The 18,492-nt window shown below is 40.4% G+C and overlaps 1 protein-coding gene across 1 annotated transcript in view; it reads right to left on the minus strand.

Moving 5' to 3' along the window:
- The window catches only part of ephb4a (eph receptor B4a), a 33,423-nt gene extending 15,408 nt beyond the window's left edge, over nucleotides 1-18,015 (minus strand). Inside the window, exon 1 of the mRNA XM_053332006.1 lies at nucleotides 17,087-18,015. Within this exon, the coding sequence (XP_053187981.1) occupies nucleotides 17,087-17,165 (79 nt within the window). The 5' untranslated portion in view covers nucleotides 17,166-18,015. The remainder of the gene's footprint in view (nucleotides 1-17,086) is intronic.
- Between the last annotated feature and the right edge of the window lie 477 nt (nucleotides 18,016-18,492).

The raw sequence follows: 18,492 nt of genomic DNA on the forward strand, positions 1-18,492 counted from the left end.
TCACAAACACACAGGGACACACATATATAAAGATTTAAGCCCTTCCAGTCACAATCTGTGATTACAATAGAATTGATTTTTTGTAATCTTTTGAGGGGCAGGCTGCCGGTTCGCAAACAATCTTGAGCAGTTCTGCTATGATTCAGGATCCCATAAAAATCTGAACTTGAAGCACAGTTAGGTTTTGGGTGAGAGGACATCTTTTTCTTTCACGCCCAGCCGTCTTAGGAGATTGTCTCTGCTGAATTGCAACTCGTATTTATACTGATGGGATGAGGTTTTGGTCACAGACCGGCTTTTAGAGCCCTACGTGTTTCCCGCAGAAGCTGCTCTCAGGGGTCAGGCAGTTTGATTTTTACCAATAAACAGGATTTAAAGCAGCTCTGTTGTGTGTCCCGATCAAGGAGAGCTCTTGCATGGAAATGGAAGTTGGAGGAAATTGGGGTTTCAGTGTGAGTTTATCATCGAGGTTAGTAAGATGTTTTGTTGAATTAGTATGGCATTCCATATCTTCACTAACACACACACACACACACACACACACACACACACACACACACACACACACTAGTATGGCTGCCTTTTTTTTCATATTACATGTTGTTTGCTTTTAAAAATAATGCTTCACATAAAGAATCACATCCTTCTTGGTAGTATTGATGCCGGTTCATTTAACTGTAAGAAACACTGCACAATACATCATTCTCACATTCATAAAAAAAAGAAAAAATCTGAATTCTGGAAGAGAACAGAGTGTTTTTAGATGTGTTGTTTTCACTTCCTACTTGCTTCAACATGTTGCTTTGTTGTCCACATCTGCTCTGCATAGACGTGTGTCAAAATCTCGCATCCAGTTTTAAACACAGATTCAGTGATTACATCTGTATTTACCCCACTGTGGATATTGGTTTAATAGCAGCTTCTGCCATGTTGTTAGTTCCACTAATGCTGGTCTGTAATTTCAGAGATAAAATCATCAATTATCATCTCAGGTTATCTCCGTGCTGAAAATTGACGCTCTGTTTAAAATACTTTTTCTTTAGCAGGAAACAGAAGTCTCCTCATTGACTGGAACGTCAATTCACAGAAGCAGCAGAGAAAAATATCTACATCGAACATAATTTGTCACCAAACTCACAGTAGTTTGATGACTACCAGGTCACATGTGATACACTGTGATGAATATTAATCCTATGACTAATGACTACACAGCATAATCATAACTTTCATTGTTTGTTCAATAACATAAATCCTGATGATGACAGTGAGTTTCCAGAGGATATGCACACAAAATAAGTATTTGGATTTTTTTTTTTTTTTTTTTTTTTACACAGATAGTTGTGAAGATTAGAAGGCTGTCAGGGACTCCTCGTGCTCTATGAATATATTTTGCGCAACACTGATCATCACCAACACTTGTAGTATTTTACAAAAATAACTGCGACGCCTACAGTTATTAATCTCTGTGATCCTGTGTGAAGCGAGAGGCAATCACATTTACCACTTACCAGCCCACATTCCAATGAAATACACACGAAGGCATAAAAAAACCACTCAGCGATAAGGCAGAATTTTTCTCAGGCTTCCTATTGAGACAAATGTTACGGCTGTAGCTGTCCAGACAGATACAGATGCCACTAATGAACGTTAAACTGTCCGTTACAGATCAGATACTACAGACAGTGTGGACTATAAACTGGGTGTCTTTAGTCCTATCATAGCCGTGCCCAACACTTCAAATAAAGGGATGTTTGGATATTCAAAGTCTACATTCTCTACTCATACTTTCATACTCTATTTTTATTTCCCTTCGCTGTATTAATGAATTATCCTACAACCCACATTCTACTAGGAAACATCAATAATACAAAAAAAAATACAGGCTACATTCTGCAGATTGCTCTGATAAATGAATCACTAAATTAATTACATATATCATCTTCTGGCCAGCTGTTATCCCTCCTTTATACAAAAAAAACGTGCAAAACATCCACACTTTAATACAACATAACAAACATTTTAAGTGGACAATATCAAGTCTTCCTCATCCTCATTTTCCCATAAACATTTCAATGATCATTCAATCACGCCTGCTGCTAAGCACATCCTAGCTCCTGCTAATTTAATACATTTTCTCGATGCACACACACACACAAACACACACACACACACACACACACAGTACAGAACGCATCGCCTTCTCAACCCCACTCTCACTCTCTTGCAGCCAAATTGCTTAAATCTCTCTTATTGCATTCCACCTCAGTGTCATTTTCTTGTTGGCATCGTCTGGACGGCCTGTCTCATGCGCAGCATATGAAAGCGACGAGGCTTCAGTAATCATCAGGGTTGCATATGCAGCAGGTTCGTCATTATATCACACTGAGAGGAAAATAGTAAATGTGACTTTAATCAATGGCTTTCCCTCTGTATTACCAGTTTTTTTTACAATCACTTCGCTCTCCTCTTAAAGACACACAAACAGGGATGACTCGTGTCCTCTTTCTCTTCAAAAAACCACAATCCACCGGCTTTATAACAACAATCTGAGGCAACAAAGAGGAAGAAATGAGAGACTGCAAAGTACAGGGAAAAAGAGGAGAGAGGTGGATGAAGAGGATAATTGGGTGACAAAGTTCAGGCTGGTACTTTCCCCACATTTAGTCTACCTCGAGTTCACTTCAACATAATAAAAAAAACCCTCAAAAAACACCTTCATAATACTCAACCTGCAGTGTGAGACTGCCCCATCTCCACCTTTAATATGCACACCTGCCTCTGTTTCATATGGTGATTTGAAGGAGTGGAAAAGAAACACCCCCCGCCCCTCCAAGCATGATAATCACTGTTTACCTCTGCTCTATCATTAAGGTTTATGAGACAGGATGCGTGAGCGTGAGTGTTTCTATGAGATGGTGAGTGTTTCTATTATGTACATGCACGGCCTTGCCTTTCACTGAAGTAGATTCAGACTTAAGCCCTGTTAGAGGAAGCCGACGTTTCCCCCCTACATTCTTCCAGCAGTGGTGGCCACCCACCGCCGGAAAATTGCCCCAAGTGCTAGAAAAATGTTGAAACAATGAACATTCGTCATCTGGCCATATTTAAAACCCAAAACAAACAACTTTACAGTAATTACAGTACAATTGCCCACGTTAGCCGACACTGGAGAAGTCTAAACTGATACTGGCGCGGACAGGAGGACTAAGCAGAGGAATTACAACTACGAATTAAAAAAAAAAAAGAAAAAAAAAAGATGAATAGAAATGGTTATTTGATTTTTGTTTCAAGTAAAGACTCTGAGAGGCATAGTAGTTGACACTGAAGTAGGTGGCTTGATCTTGACTTGGCCTACAGCGAGATATCAGCAGTAACATGGCAGAGCTTTTGTTTTCATCATCAAATCATGTCAGAAAAACACACAGGTATGGGGAAGGTATTATGTTTTCTGTATGAAAGGGAGACAGCAATAGAGGGTGTTGTACTCAGTTTTCTTTTGAAATGCAAAACCTGACACTATAGTTTTGACAAAAGGGGGGGCGGGTGGGGGAGGTCAGGGAGGGGGGGGTATATTGTATATTGTATATTGCATCCTCATTTTCTATACAGCTGTCTTCAGGCTTTAGATAACTGACCTCAATTTGAGAGCAGGACCCATTTGATCTAAATCCTTTCTTTATAAAATGTTAAATTCTCCACTTTTGTGTTAATTCCATTTTTGCGTGCACTTCCTCTCCATATCTTTTACATTCTCCTTGACTCCGGAGTATGATAGGGAAATTATAGGCCTATGAACATTTGCCCTGCTTCAGCTACAATTTGACCTCATTTTAATTAAAGACACAGAGTGCCAATTACCCTTATACACCTACAGAAATAGAGACAGAAGGACAGAAAAAAGCGAAAATGGAAAAAAATGTAGAGGAGAGATGTCAGAGGGTTTGGGATTTACAGATGACAAATGTATAAAACTAGGTGGATTTATCAGTGTGTTTGATAGGATTACTGCTATGATCATCAGACCTCTTACTGTCAGTGTCTAAAACATTTTTTTCCAGAAGCGTCTGACCAACACAAGGCCATCAGTCTGATAACATCTTGGTGTCATTATACTGTATTCCTGTACGCTCAATACATTTTCCCGTACGCATTACATGATCAATCATACATCTGATCTGCCCTACAACAATACCATTTCCATGTACCACATAAAAACAAACACTGACAATACTTTTGTGTCAGGGAAAGAAATGAACTATTTATGTTATTTTATTACATATGTTATTAAATACAAAAGTTAACAAGAGTAGAGAAAGAAATTAAGATAAATAAATGACATGTAGTATGTGAACACCAATGTAAATTGCACAAATCCTTCACCACATAAAAATAAGGTGAATAAATGAAATATAGTATGTAAAACTTTTTTTTTTTTTGCATTTTATTTATTTATGTATTGCATTTTCACATAACCCAATAACTTACATGTAGCTATAACGGGTCTGTATTAATTTTATAAATGTATTACTATCTATTTGGAAGCAGCAGTTTGTGCTGTGTGGCCTGGGATCATAATCATCACAGGTCAGTCTACCCCCCCCCCCCCCTTGCTTTTCCTCTGAGAGTGAGACTCACACACAACATGCTCACAGCCTCTGCAGTCGCAAGTTGACCCCCCCTTTGCCTTATCTTCTGACACACACAACCTGTATACATGACTCTCAGCAGCAAGTTGATGTGATAGTAGGGGCACCTCATCGCCCACTGCACCAACTTGATGTAGAAATGAGCGGTATTAGTCTAGAAAACTTTTTTTTTGAGGACGCACTTTTTTTTTTTTTTTTTTTTGACAGCGCTTGTGCGCCCCCAAGTAGATTGCGCCCTGGGCGGTTGCCCACATTACCCATAGCAAAAACCCCCACTGACTCAGACAATTGGATGTTTCACATTTGTAATTAAAAGAATAGTTCAACATTTCAGGGAAATATAATTGTTTCCTGTTGAGTTAAATGAGAGGATACTGATCCCATATAGGTACGGTTAGCTTAGGTAATGAACAAAGACTGGAAACTGGGGGGAAGTAGTTAGCCTGGGTCTATTCAAAGATAAAAATAAATTAAAAATACATAAAGCTTACTGATTAATATAGTGGATCTTGTTTGTTAAATCTATACACAGAAAATTGTTTTATCTTTCAGACAAAGTGAGGTTACTTGTGTTCCTCATTTCCAGTCTTTGTGCTAAATTAAGCTAACTGGCTGCTAGCGGTAGCTTCATATTTATCATACAGTCATGAGAATGATATCCTTTAACTTCTCTATCTCTTGGTTAGAAAGAAATTAAGTGTTTCCCCTAAAATGTAGAGGTATTCCTTTAAAATTTCTTAAATTTTGGTCACTTTCTTTACTATATTAATATTAGCAAATCATTTGGAGTGAGACTATATTCACACTGTGCTGGCTACACGTAAAATGTAGGCTATCTGTCTATATTAAAGAACCAATATGAAATATATTTAATGTACTAACTCATAAATTGACCATGATGTGTTATCAGAGATTAAGAAATCATGCCAAGTTGAAATACTGGTTTCTCCAGCTACAATACTACAGCCAGTTTGCTCTCCTTTGAATTTCCCAACGTGTGTGCAGTGTCTGTTTTTGTTACAGCCTGTGCGATTCCGCCCACAGCCCATTCAACCTGATCACGGTGTTGGCACGTCATTTCAACACGTTACATGCCACCAACACATAATGCAATGTTAAAAGGTCGTGGTCATTTCACGTATTTCTGTGATATCAGGTTGAAGCCCATTTCGACCCTCCAGACTGCCACACATGAAACATTGACACACAAACACAGCACGCTGCAGCTGGAAGCAAACAAACTGGATCATCTGAGAAAAATTCCACCCGACCTAAAAACCTGCGTGAGCCTTGAGTCTGGGGAGCAAAGGGGGGGGGGCAACTCTCTCCAATACTTTGAAATTGGACTGCAGTACCCATTTTAAACGCTTGCCGTCAGTGTTACATATTTCTTCTTTAACATTAGTTTGACTCATTTTGATTTTGAGAGTCTTGTTTGTTAGATTACCAAAATTGTACCTCTGCAGAAGATTTTCACACTTGCATATTGTGCTAGGAGAGGTATTATTAATCACGTTACAAAGAATATCGCTAGTTAATCTTTAAAAATGCTCATTTTGGATGTCGTTGGCACTCATGTTATCTACCACAGTGCACATTTTCCTGAATGTTTCACCTTCCCAGCCCTGTTTTTGCACGTGTTGGCGTGTGTGCGCGAAGAAATGTATGCACTGAATGTGTGTGTGTGAGAGAAACATGTTTGTGTGTCTTTGACAGAGTTGTGTCTAGTGAGATTAAACCTCAGCTTCCTGTGGTTCCTGTCCCCTTCCTGTCTCCTGTCCTGGTGGGGGCCAGCCAGCAACACGCGCACCATTCACATGCACGGCAACCGAGCGGGACACTGTTTAACTACTCGCCTACTGTATAACAATAGCCTCCTGTGGCACGTGTGGATGGGCTCAGCTTTTTTAACTACGTGTGACTGCATGAAATGGATGGAATGGAGAGATGAAAAGAGAGCGATGCTGACATGAGAGGAAGGTGTTAATGTTTTACACTTTTTTTCTTTCTTGTCTACAGGGACGCATATCAATAAGTGCTGTGGTTGTAGTCCAGTCCCAGGACAGGATGTGACCCAGTTAGGGAGGGAAGCTCCATACTGGACAGAAACCAAACATGCAACCAGAGAGAATCAACACTGCTGTGAATCAACATGACTGGAGCACTGAGGATTAAGTGCAGGTCTATGATACCTGACCTTTGAATATTTTGGCCTGTGTCTGCACTGTAATCAGAGAGTCAATGGACAGAAAGGTTACATTAATTTCTCTTCCCATTGTTTCTGAGAGCCCAGCTGAGCGTGTGTGTCAAAGTTTACAGTGGAGAGGTTTAATGAGAGTTCAGATTACTTTTCTTCCTTTAAAAAGTCACCACAATACTGAAATTGCTTTGATTTCTAACCACCTTTTTTTTATGTTTCCAAATTTTTGCCCAGTGTTAAATATGAATAAATCTGTGTGTCAAAACAGAGGAAAGCATTCAACAAAAATGTGTCTGGTATTGGAACAAAAAACAAACGCTCATTAATACAGGTAGGCGCAACCAAAGGTGCATCTTCATTGCTATTCCATTTGAAATTAATTGTAGTAAAGTGGAAGGAAAAACTGTTGAATTATTCAAGTCACACAAGTTCAAAGTGAATATTTACTTTAATCACAGTGGCATAAAAAGTTCAGGCCCTCACATAAAACGAGAGGTTAACAGAAAGTTAAGAGGATATGAGACATCGACTCGGTTCTGTGCCTTTTATATCACCGCCTACAAGTAATGAGTTTTGACCCATGGTGTCAAGTGCTGAACAGTACTTGTGCATCTTGGACTCAAGCTGCCTTTTTTCCCCTTAGACAAACACAATTCTCACAGCTCTGGAGCCAAAGATACTCCCGCGGAGAGTGCTGCACTTTATGAACAATTTAAATTATCTACAGATCTATCTATGGCTGCTTGAAAATATATTAATATTATGATAGGAGATGTTTGCTGGTGGACATTTGTGTACAATAGGCGCTGACTAATATTGGCAAGGAGAAGTGAAAGCAATAGATTTGAACATTTAATTATCAACATGATGCAAAGAAGGAAAAATGTTTCGCTTCTTTATTTTCTGGTCAAATTGTTAATTCAGGTCAAATGGGGACAACTGAAAACTTCAAGCTTTAAATGCATAATTCCCTCTTCTAGTCTTAAATTGCCTTGCTTTTCAGCATATTTCTCTGTCTTTGGAATATTGATCTGCCACTGAGTGAATTCACCTCCTGCTGCTTCCAATTATGGGCAACACTTTCTCAAGCCCTCTTCAAAAATAACCCGAACTCTGTGAAAAACTGAAAGGCTCCTTGAGAACATTGTTGCAGGCTACACCAACTCCCTGGTGGCTTCCTGATACAGAATCATATACGAGGAAGAATGAATTACAAAGGAAAAGTTAAAAAGCTCATTTTAAAAAAAAGGATCCTTATATTTTGAGAGGGTATGCTGCGCTTTTCAAAGCCTGCTACATTTCCTCAAGCCATGCCACTTTTAAAATAAAGAATAATGTACAATAAAAAAAGAGGCAACACTTGAGATGACATCCAAATTAGAAAGTAGACCCACAATTGGTGTTTGAACTATTGATTTGGGGACAGACAATCAGATTTTTCATTTCTACTGTAACCTGAAGACTCCACATTTTTCCCCCGTCTAAACCAGACTCTCCTCTACCACAGATATCTTCTCTGTGTATCTAATCTTCCTTTTCTTTTTGTTTATAATCACTGTTTACCTTCCCTCCTTTTCCAATATTTCTTTACCTCAATTATAATCTTCATCAAAAGCCACATGCTTCTACCTCTACTGTTAAAGTGATGGCACGTTATTGTCAATGGCAGAGAGCAGGACTGTCTGATGTACAATGCCCCTTTTGTGCATGGATCAATTCAAATGCATTTCCAGCAAAACAGGATTTAAACAGGGAGATTTTGAACATTATTGGTGGTCATGTGAGAACAATCACATTCTGTCAAAACAACCTTAGGCTGCTATATGTGAACATGACACGTGTAGAAAGGAATTTTACATTGACAATCATTTTCTCTTAGATTATTTCTGGCATGTTTGATAGCTCAACATGCAGACAGACAGGAAACAGGAGCAGAGGGTATGACATGCAACAAATGTCGGCATCCTGACTCTAACCTCAAATGCTGCAGTGCGTTTTAAACAGTGGACTACCGGTGGTGGGCGCCTGATTTTAGGTATTTCTGAACCAATCTAAATATAAAATGAAATAAATACGAAGATATAAAGGTTTCTACACCAATTTTACCATGTCATTGTATTTCTGTATCAAATGCAATGCCTTATACAAACCCTGTCTGCTGCTGTAGATAGGAGGAGGAAAGTTCCTTGAAATGTGGGTCACTTGTATTGATTAGTGTAGAAGGCACATTTTTATTAATCATTAGGTACATAGTGATATTGCTGGAGCTTCACTGAATTGAGGATATATTACCACAACATGACTTCACATTATTTAATTGGCAAAAAAAACATGCAGTTGTTGAAAGACACAAAAGACCTTGTTCTTGTGATAATGACACATCTTTTAATCTTTAAAATCTTTCATGCTGTAACCACCTCTGAGCTTAAAAAATGTTCTTTTCAAAGACCTTGACACTTCAGGGTTGAAAGGCAAGTGCCTTAGTAAATAGATATGTGCTGCACCAGTACATTTAAGCACTTCAGTCTTTTAAAAGACCATTTCTGTGATGACGGTCTTTACAGGCATGCTTTTGGTAAAAAGGTTTCAACTGGTTAGATGCTGTCAAAGGTGACAGCTTGTACAACAGTGGAGTAAAGAGAAACTGAGCTTAACGAGACTCAAAGCTGTATTCATCGACTTGATAAAGGGTTTATGCTTGGGAAATGACACTCTGCTCATTGATTCATCATCTAGGTGATTTACCAGTCAGCACTCAGCATTAGAGCAGGCAGTCTGAATTCAGAGAGAGAGATTAGAGTTGGCAGAAGAAAGCAGCACAGTCTAATGCTCCACTGCGGAAAAATGTATTAATTTTCTGTTTGTTATATAACAGAAAAATTAAAAGCTTATCTATCAATTTCAGAGCTGCCAATCAGTGGTTTGTGTTTTGGTTTTGTTTTTGTTTTTTTCACCATACACTGTCTCCAAAGCACAACTTCAAACTTCACTGCTTTATGCCTGTGAGCCATCACACATCATCACACTAGGATCAAAACAGCTCTCTCTAAAACAACTGGCTTAAAGTTGGTAACATCTTTACAGTCAGCTTGAAGGCAGTGGATCATCTAGGAAGCTAGGTGTCATTGTTGTGAGAGCACCATGAAGGGCAGGATTTGTGCTTGTTTCCAAACACTTTCTCAATCCCTCAAGAAGATATTTATCCTCTTGAGGCCTGTGGTCAGGGTCAGTTATACTGAAAGACTGAACCCCCCCGCAGGGCAGACACTTGGGAGTCACACAGTGCTGAAATCTGGGATGATCTTCCTTAACCAGCAGGAGACTCTGCCACCTCCGTATGTTGAGTCTTACAATAATTAGACTAGATGATCAATTATCAGCATGTATGTCTTGTGTCATTCAATCATGAACACACAACACTGGGATCCTTTTAAAAATGTTTTCATGTGTGCATTTCCCTACAGGGCTCAGATGACTTATTATCCTCTGGAGCAAATTTAACTCCCATTTGAGATTTTTTTTTTAAATGGGAAAATGAACTTTTATGAAATAATATAAAACAGGTGACCTATCTATTTCAAATCTGGCTGGATGAAGGACCCACATAGCTCCATCTGCTGCTCTGATTTATCTAACAAACTCCATGAGCCCAAAAATGTCTCCTACTTAACAGAGTTTTTCATCAAAGCATTTACTAAAGTAGAATGTAAAATTAATTTTGGGAGAGAGAAAAAAAAATCAGAAGAAAACGAGCACACACAGAGACAGACACGCACATAGCTTCCAGTGACTAATCTGCTGTGGGAGGTGGACAGCTTGAAGCTAACAGTGCAGACTCCAGCTAAATAAACCATCTAAGGATTGACACATCTAAGTAGAGATACAAGAGAACAGACTCTCTGTGAGAATTCTCTCCTTTATTCTGACACGTCACACTTTTTCATATTCAAACAACAACAGACACACTGAGAGCGAGCTCTCTTCATCATGTCTATGGAGTTGCTCCTACCAGCCAGCGACTGGGAGTTTGTGTGGCGGTGACCGATATCTAGGATAAAGATAGACTCAGCTTTGGATACAAAGCCATTTGTTAGAGTACAAGGAGCATCATTCTCCTCCCTCATTCAGCCATATTATGTCTTCCACAGGGGGTGAATTCAGTACTTTAAAAACTGTTTGAATTTCAAATCCACACTTTTGTCCAATCTTAGAAAAATGGACTAAGCTTAATATTACAAAGACTTCCTAATGACTGGATAGGATTCAGCAGCGATATCAATCACTTATCACTGAAGCAAAAGTCATGTAAGAATATAAGTGAAGGCTTAAAGTGAATTTTGTGTGCAGCACTCCTTATGAAAAGCAGATACCAAGCAGCCAAAAAAAGGTGTTTAATACTTCTATAACTGAACTGACCCACTCCTTTTTGGAGCACGACTCCATCTTAAAGCCCTTAGCTGTGTGCAAGCTGTAGGAGGGCAGCTAGCGCACAGGAATGTCTCTGTTATGCCGTATATAGCAGAGCCCACTTGGTTCAGTGTGGTATATGAAAGCAGGCCCTGGGAGACACACTGAGGTACAGTGTGCATGCCATGAAGGTGGAAGCAAAACATGCACATGTTCTCAAGGCTGACGTTGAACCAAGTGAATTGCATTTCACCTTAAAATGAGCGTATCAAACACCAGATGTAGGTCAACCTGTGACGCAGGGTGGAAAATATCCCAGACTCAAATCAAATCAAGTCTACTGATGGCGTACGCTTCAAGCAGAGACGTTTTTTTACATCAAGGTTGCTTTTTTTAATCAATTCTTGCACATCCTGCCTCAGATGTCGCACCAGCCTAGTGTTCCCTTTTTCCCCCCCTTCAAGATTTAATTCTATTTTTGAATGCCACGGCAAAAACATCACAAGGCATAACACAACAATGGCGTACAAAGGCGCCTCACAAAAGGATGTCTCTAGTACAATGCTCAGTATACATCAAATTACAGCTGTGATGAGGCAAATGAGAAAGACAGACATGAGATAAACAGCTCCTTCTCAGCTGCTGTCATGTAATTAAATACCCTTTGAATCTCTTTGATAAAATCACATATTCAGCCCATCATATAGATCTCACATATGGCCCCAGGTGTGTGTGTGTGATTACAGAATGCAAATTGGCAATATACATACTTTGCCCACTATCTAGCGCACAGGCGTGCACATGCTTGCACCTTCCTTGCCCTCACTGCACTTGCTCTTTCTATTTCGTTGACTCATGCCGGTCTTCCCATCTCTCCTTGACTCACTTCAAAGAGAACCCTGATCCCTCTAAAAGTGCCATTCTCCTTGGTGCTTATGGCTGATAGGCTGTGGCCTCATTCCCTCTCTGCTGCAGCCTGTCCCCATTGTGTCCTGCTCTCAGAGAGTAGCGTGTGGGTGGAGGACAGACTGGCTCTCGAAAAGTGAATGCCTGACATGGATGCATGGGCTGGGGGTGTATCTGTCTCTCTCTCTCTCTCTCTCTCTCTCTCTCTCTCTCTCTCTCTCTCTCTCTCTCATCCACCTGCAATTCCCGGCTGCCATATGCATCCTTTTTCGCAGAGGGGAAAACGGGAGAGAGACACGGACTGAGAGTACTTGTGGCACTCGGATGCCTATTTAACTCTTGAGGAAGCTAATCATCGGATTGAGGTACTGAGGATGATGGGCTACAGGCTTTCAGAGAGGGGGGGAGGTTGCTTTAAATGCAAATCCCTTTCTTATAAAAATCAGTTCCGTTTAAAAGGATTTCTGGGAAACGATCCACATTTCCACGGCAGGGGAGACAGTCAGCAAGAGAAAACAGCATAGCACCAGTCAAACATCAAGGAGACAGAGGACGTGGAAAGAGTAGCAAAAGAAAAGGCTACATGTCTGTGAAAGAAGGGATTGAGGCTCAAGTAAGGCCTCTCGGATAAAAAAACCCATCCTTCCTGCATTTACTGACTCAAGACACTAAGTGAGTTTAAGTTTAGATTGTGAGGCATTATGCTATTAATCATACTGTATACAAAAGGCGAGAATGTCTTCTTTATTTGATTGTTTTCAGGGGATTGATGTCAATCCTGCCTTCCACCTAAAAGCAGTCGACTATAAGCAGATTACATTAATTACTGCTTTGTTTAATTCCATATAAAAAAGCCTGTTATATGTCATTAATCTGACTGGATGTGAGCAACTGGTGTTACAGCATTTGTTTTCTCATATTCAGTTGGTTGCAATCTGCAACCTCACTGCTAGATGCCACTAAATTCTACACACTGGTCCTTTAACTGTCATATGAAAAGGAAATACAACAAATCTGCACATCTGAGAAGCTAGAGCCACTAAATATTTGACAACGCTCTTAGAAAATAACAGAAACTATTTGTCATTTATCAAAATAGTAGCCGATTAATTTCCTAATGATTCGAGTAATTGATAGTCAACTAATCATTAACCCTAACCCTCACAATGTGTTTTCAATCACAGATCACATCATGAAAACTGTAACTAACTCCTAAATCATCTCCCACTTTATCTCACATAGTTTCAGAGCTCCTGATTCAGAATGGAGGCTGCAACTTTATCACTAAGTGCCAAACAAAAGATGTGAATCTCACCTCCTCCTTGGTATAAGGATTACTCTGGTTTGAGATAGCGTGATATGAAACAAACCAGCGCTGCTCTGTGTAAAGTTTGCACCAGGCTGGATGACACTTCAACAACATGAGCTCAAAAAGTGCTATCAAGATTTTTCACCCCAACAACGAGGCTGGCCCCCGCTAAACAAATTGCACCGGCAGCTGCACTCTCTTGTTACAAACTAAGTGAAAAGATTACTTAAACGGAGGTAACAGCTGCAGTAACATACCATATTGCAGAAGATACACTCCCCATCGCTAGTGTAAAGAGAGATGGATTTGCGAAGCTATTATAAACAACAAGCGCTAAGCACAAGCCTCACAGCCAAGAGTAAACAATTTTTGCTGAAGAGAAAATGTCTTAACTTGACAGCAATGTTCAAGAGACAATCACACATCGACTCCCATTCCTCCACTACAGCTGAGCTACAGTCAGGTCGCGTGTAGACACAAATACACGCACACACACACACAAACACAAACACACAGCCTTATGTCGCCTTTCACTGAGATTAGCATTTCCTGTATACAAATCTGTTACACCTCACATGATCGCACAGGTCGAAATTCCTTCAAGCAAACACGACTAGACGGAACAGAATAAAACACAGCGCAACTTTTTATCATGTGCCTGTATGAGAAATTGTCTTATTTGTCTAGACGAGCTGTGACACATTTGCATTACTTCTGAGAACAGAGCTGATATCATTAAAGCTGTGGACCCAAACCGGTGGATGAGACTGCAGTGCTTTTGTGACTGGCTGCATCTTGAGAGAAATAGTATGCGCGAGGCATAAAAAGGGAGCAGGGAGGAAAACATAATGGGTATTTTATAGGCTGAGTCTGTATGTGGGCGGATAAGAAACATTTATAGCAATTTATAAAGTCGTATATATTTTTAAAATCATCATCGTCTATATTAGCGAGACTTATTAAATCCTATTTATATAGCGCAGGTCTTTTCAGTTTAAGGCCTTACTTTTATGCACATTTATCATGCACAAGTTGAGGTAAGGATAGTTGTTTTTCTCAGTATGCCTGTATCCTTGTTACTAATTTCAAACCAAAGCTTCATATTAATTTCTAGCCAAAGTAATTATCTGATCAAGGGGCCTTTGTTTTAATCTTCGCCCAGACAGAAGGAAGAGCGATCCACACGCAGAACGAGCAAGTGGTGTGTGTAAGTGAGTCATTTATCCTTTAGTTACAGAAGGAGGAGAGATTTGGCAGCAGTGAGCTTCATCTGCCCTCCCATCAGTTCATTACAGAATTCCCTACTATGTGCAGAACAAGGTGGAGGATGATCCAGAGTGTGCTGGCAGAGGAGCGGACCATTACACAAGACATGAAAACCAGACATCTTGTTCACACTTGGCAACACACAGATGCTCCGGAGTCGGTCGACAAAGTGCCACAACCCCTTGGCTGCCGTTTACATCCCCGTCTTCTGCACTGAGCCTGAGCTGCACCTGTTTGGAACGGGCGCTTCATAAACATCAGCGTGGAGGGAACCCCAGCCAGGTCAACGCAGACTATTCTTGATTTCCTTAGGGGCATGTTTAAAAAATTCTGCCACCACAAATCCTGCTTGACATCACTTCCCACGTTGCTTTGAGCCTCCTATGTCTCCTACCAGAGAAAAAGACTAACTAAAACTCAAGAGTTAAGTCCTAGTTCAAGTCCCTGCTTGATTAGTTTAGTCCAGCTATGGAAACCTGCAGTTCCAGCTACAGAATAAGCTACAGTTCCTCTAATGGCCTGATCCCTGACTCCCAGAAAGACCAAAATTAAGTGCCTGGGAAAATCCCAGACTTCTCTCTTGCAATGCAAAAGTCAACAACATTTTTCCAGCAAGAATTCAAACTCTCAGTATCTGCGGTAATTTAACATTTTTTAATGTTTGTGTAAGCAGCAAATCCAAGCTGTAAAACACCCAGAAAATATGGGTGACGCCACATATAGATCATCCATGAGTTTCTACAGTCTATAGTAGAAGCTGTGACTCTCCACGCCTCTAAGAAAGGACAATTAGTACCAGCGGATACAAAGCAACCAGCCTCAAACCAAAGGCTACTGACAGATTTGTGTTCCTGCCAAAGAATATGTGAAGTCATGCATGTTCATGGTGTTCTGGTTTACAAAAAATATTGATCGGAATGAACATACTTGGGGAAATGTCTTATTGTTTGAGCTCTGATTGTTTATAAAAGCCCTCCTAATGCAGCAGTCACTGCTGGCAATTATCCAGAGAATTAGCTGTTGTCTCAATGTTTTCTTTAATGACACATGACCCATTACATTTAAGCAGATCTTGATGATATATGTCCATTTTTCTTCATTTGTCAATCTACCTGAAGCTAAGTGATGAAACCACTGTGTGTTTTAACCAAGAAACAGTACCAGCCAGAAAGGTGTGATGGAAAATAAAGAGTAGTCCTCCCAGAAGCACAACACCATGCAGCCTAAAGAAAAAACCCTCCAGTTCAACAGCTCTTACTGAAACCCAGTTGTGATCCTTTGATCCTCAGTAAACACAAACCCATTATTTCCAAAGACCATTTTCTATCAAAGCTTTTCACCAAAACTTGTCTCAGCAGCATTCTCCACAAATTCAACTCAGCTTTCTTTTCACTCCACAGCACTGAAACATCCCTATTAATGTCACAAAAAAGACAGAGACGTGGCAGGAGATTAAAAGCTAAATAAACACCATGAGCACCACTCTCCCACTCCTACAAATTATCCAGACACTGGCCCTGTTGTTATGCAGATGATGCCGAGCTATAATTTGAAACCATCATTCTCTTTAACATTATGACAGATCATTTGAGGAGGTCTGTCTAATTTGTCCCTTCTGGCTTCACAAAACTGATCACTGGACAATTTGCCCGTTAATGTCAAGTCTGCTCTAAGAAACCAATTTAAATTATGATCCAGATTATATATTTGCTGCAGAGCTTTTTCTTCAAGCTAAATGTAAAAAACTAGAACGTCTAATGTAGATGTCAACTAGCAGAAAGCACATCAGCTCTATGTGTGTGTGTGAATGTTTTAGTATTGATTTTAGGGTGAGCTGGTTAATGATGCCTAGGGAAACTGCCTTTGGAACCTTTTGATGACTTGAAACTGAGCACATCAAGGTGGAGGTCTTAGAAATGGCCTTCCTGATGATATCACCAGGGGTAAAACTGATGATTTTGATTCTTCCTTTGGCAACCTTGTGAGAAAAAACTCTTCCAAGATAAACCCAACAGTCCAGTGCCAGAGGTAAAGGGAGGAAAAATCACATTTTAAAAAGAACATTTCCACAGAGACCTTCTTCTTTTATGCCTGTAACATACAATACTTCTAATTAGTGAAATTGAAGTCACATCCTGCTGTAATATTTCTATGATTATTCCTCTGAGATCTAAAGTTCTTGAGTGGTGTTTGAATAGCATCCTTATAAAAATGTCTTGTGGTTATACACTACTGCATTTTCTAAAAGAAAGGATGTCATAGAAATTGGATCTTTAATTGAGCCCCAGTACACACACACACACACACACACACACACACACACACACACACAGTAACTCCTCATGGACTCACCTTCCTCTGCAGAAGCCAGTGGAGCCCAATCCAGGAAGATGCACCCCAGCAGGACAACGCTGATGTATGTCAGCTCCATAGTGTGGTCAGAAAATTGTCAAAAATGAACCGACTTATGTCTCGCCTTAAATTAAAGATCAAGTGGCACCGGCGGAGGCTCGGCTGTGCACTCACTGACCGCAGACCAGTCCGCATTTAAAGTGGACTTCAGTACAGAGAGCCTCACTCTGTGGTCAAAAGGCTGGAGTAGAAAAATACACATAGACTAAGTGCGGTTATCAAATAAAAACCACAACACATACAGTCAGTAGTGAATATAAGGCGTTGGCCAAATACAGCACCTCCATTAACAAGTGTTATGGCTGGTTGCAGAGTGGGAACTTCTCCCAGATTGTCCAACTTTGCGTAATGGTGGAAAGTCTGCACAGAAAGCAACAGAAACCCACCACAGTGCTCCCACCTTCAGTCCTCTGTCAGCACACGAGGAGCATGCTTCAAACTTGTTAAATCCTCGGCTTTAAAATCAGCTCTTTGTGCTCCACACGACTTCTCCCAATTTCTCCCCCTCAGCTCGATGACTGGAGCAGGCTGGATCCACAAACCAGGGCACCTCACTGCATGTCTGTTAGTTATACACACAGATAATCCTCCTCATCATCATACCTTCCACCACATCTTCTCCTGATGTTCGGCTAACAATCCGCCAAAGTGTATTTTTGTTTTCCCCCTTTTCTCCTGTCCATGCACCAGACTATTTGGCTGCTGGGGGAAAACAAGAAGAGGGGAGAAAATCCACGAAAGGTGGTGGTGGGGATACTGCTCGACAGGTCTAGCCTGGCCTGTTTTTACAGGGAAAAATGAGACTGAAACTGAGGGTAAAATGTCTGGTTAGTTCTCCGGTGAAGTCAGCAGGTTAAAAACACTGCGGATATTAAAAGTTGTGCGCTGTAGTATCTCTGAGAGCTGACTACACTAAGCTGGTCACCGAGGACTTCATCACCGCAGCAAACCCGGAGTCCAATGGCAGGAGCAAGCTCCGCCCACTCCCGTTTCCATAACAGCAGAGTCAAGAGCAGGCGACAACATGCAAGACTTCCGGAGACCGCCATCAAAATAAAACCCCATACCGAACATTGAGGGAATCAGTAAAAGTCAAACCTCTGTACCTCGTCCTTATAGACAAGGACGAGGTACAGATGATGCAATTAATGGCGTCACTCACCTAACTCTGAAACACCTTGAAAACCCAAAGGCCTATGCCCATCTTTTGTTTATTGATTTTAGTTCTGCTTTTAACACCCTACAGCCTCACCTGCTGATTAAGATCCATTGCAACACATCCCTGTCTGTTTTGGACATTCGTTATATATGCATATCTATATACTATACACTTATACTATGCTATA

This window comes from Scomber japonicus, chromosome 13 (genome assembly GCF_027409825.1).
Source record: "Scomber japonicus isolate fScoJap1 chromosome 13, fScoJap1.pri, whole genome shotgun sequence".
Taxonomy (NCBI): domain Eukaryota; kingdom Metazoa; phylum Chordata; class Actinopteri; order Scombriformes; family Scombridae; genus Scomber; species Scomber japonicus.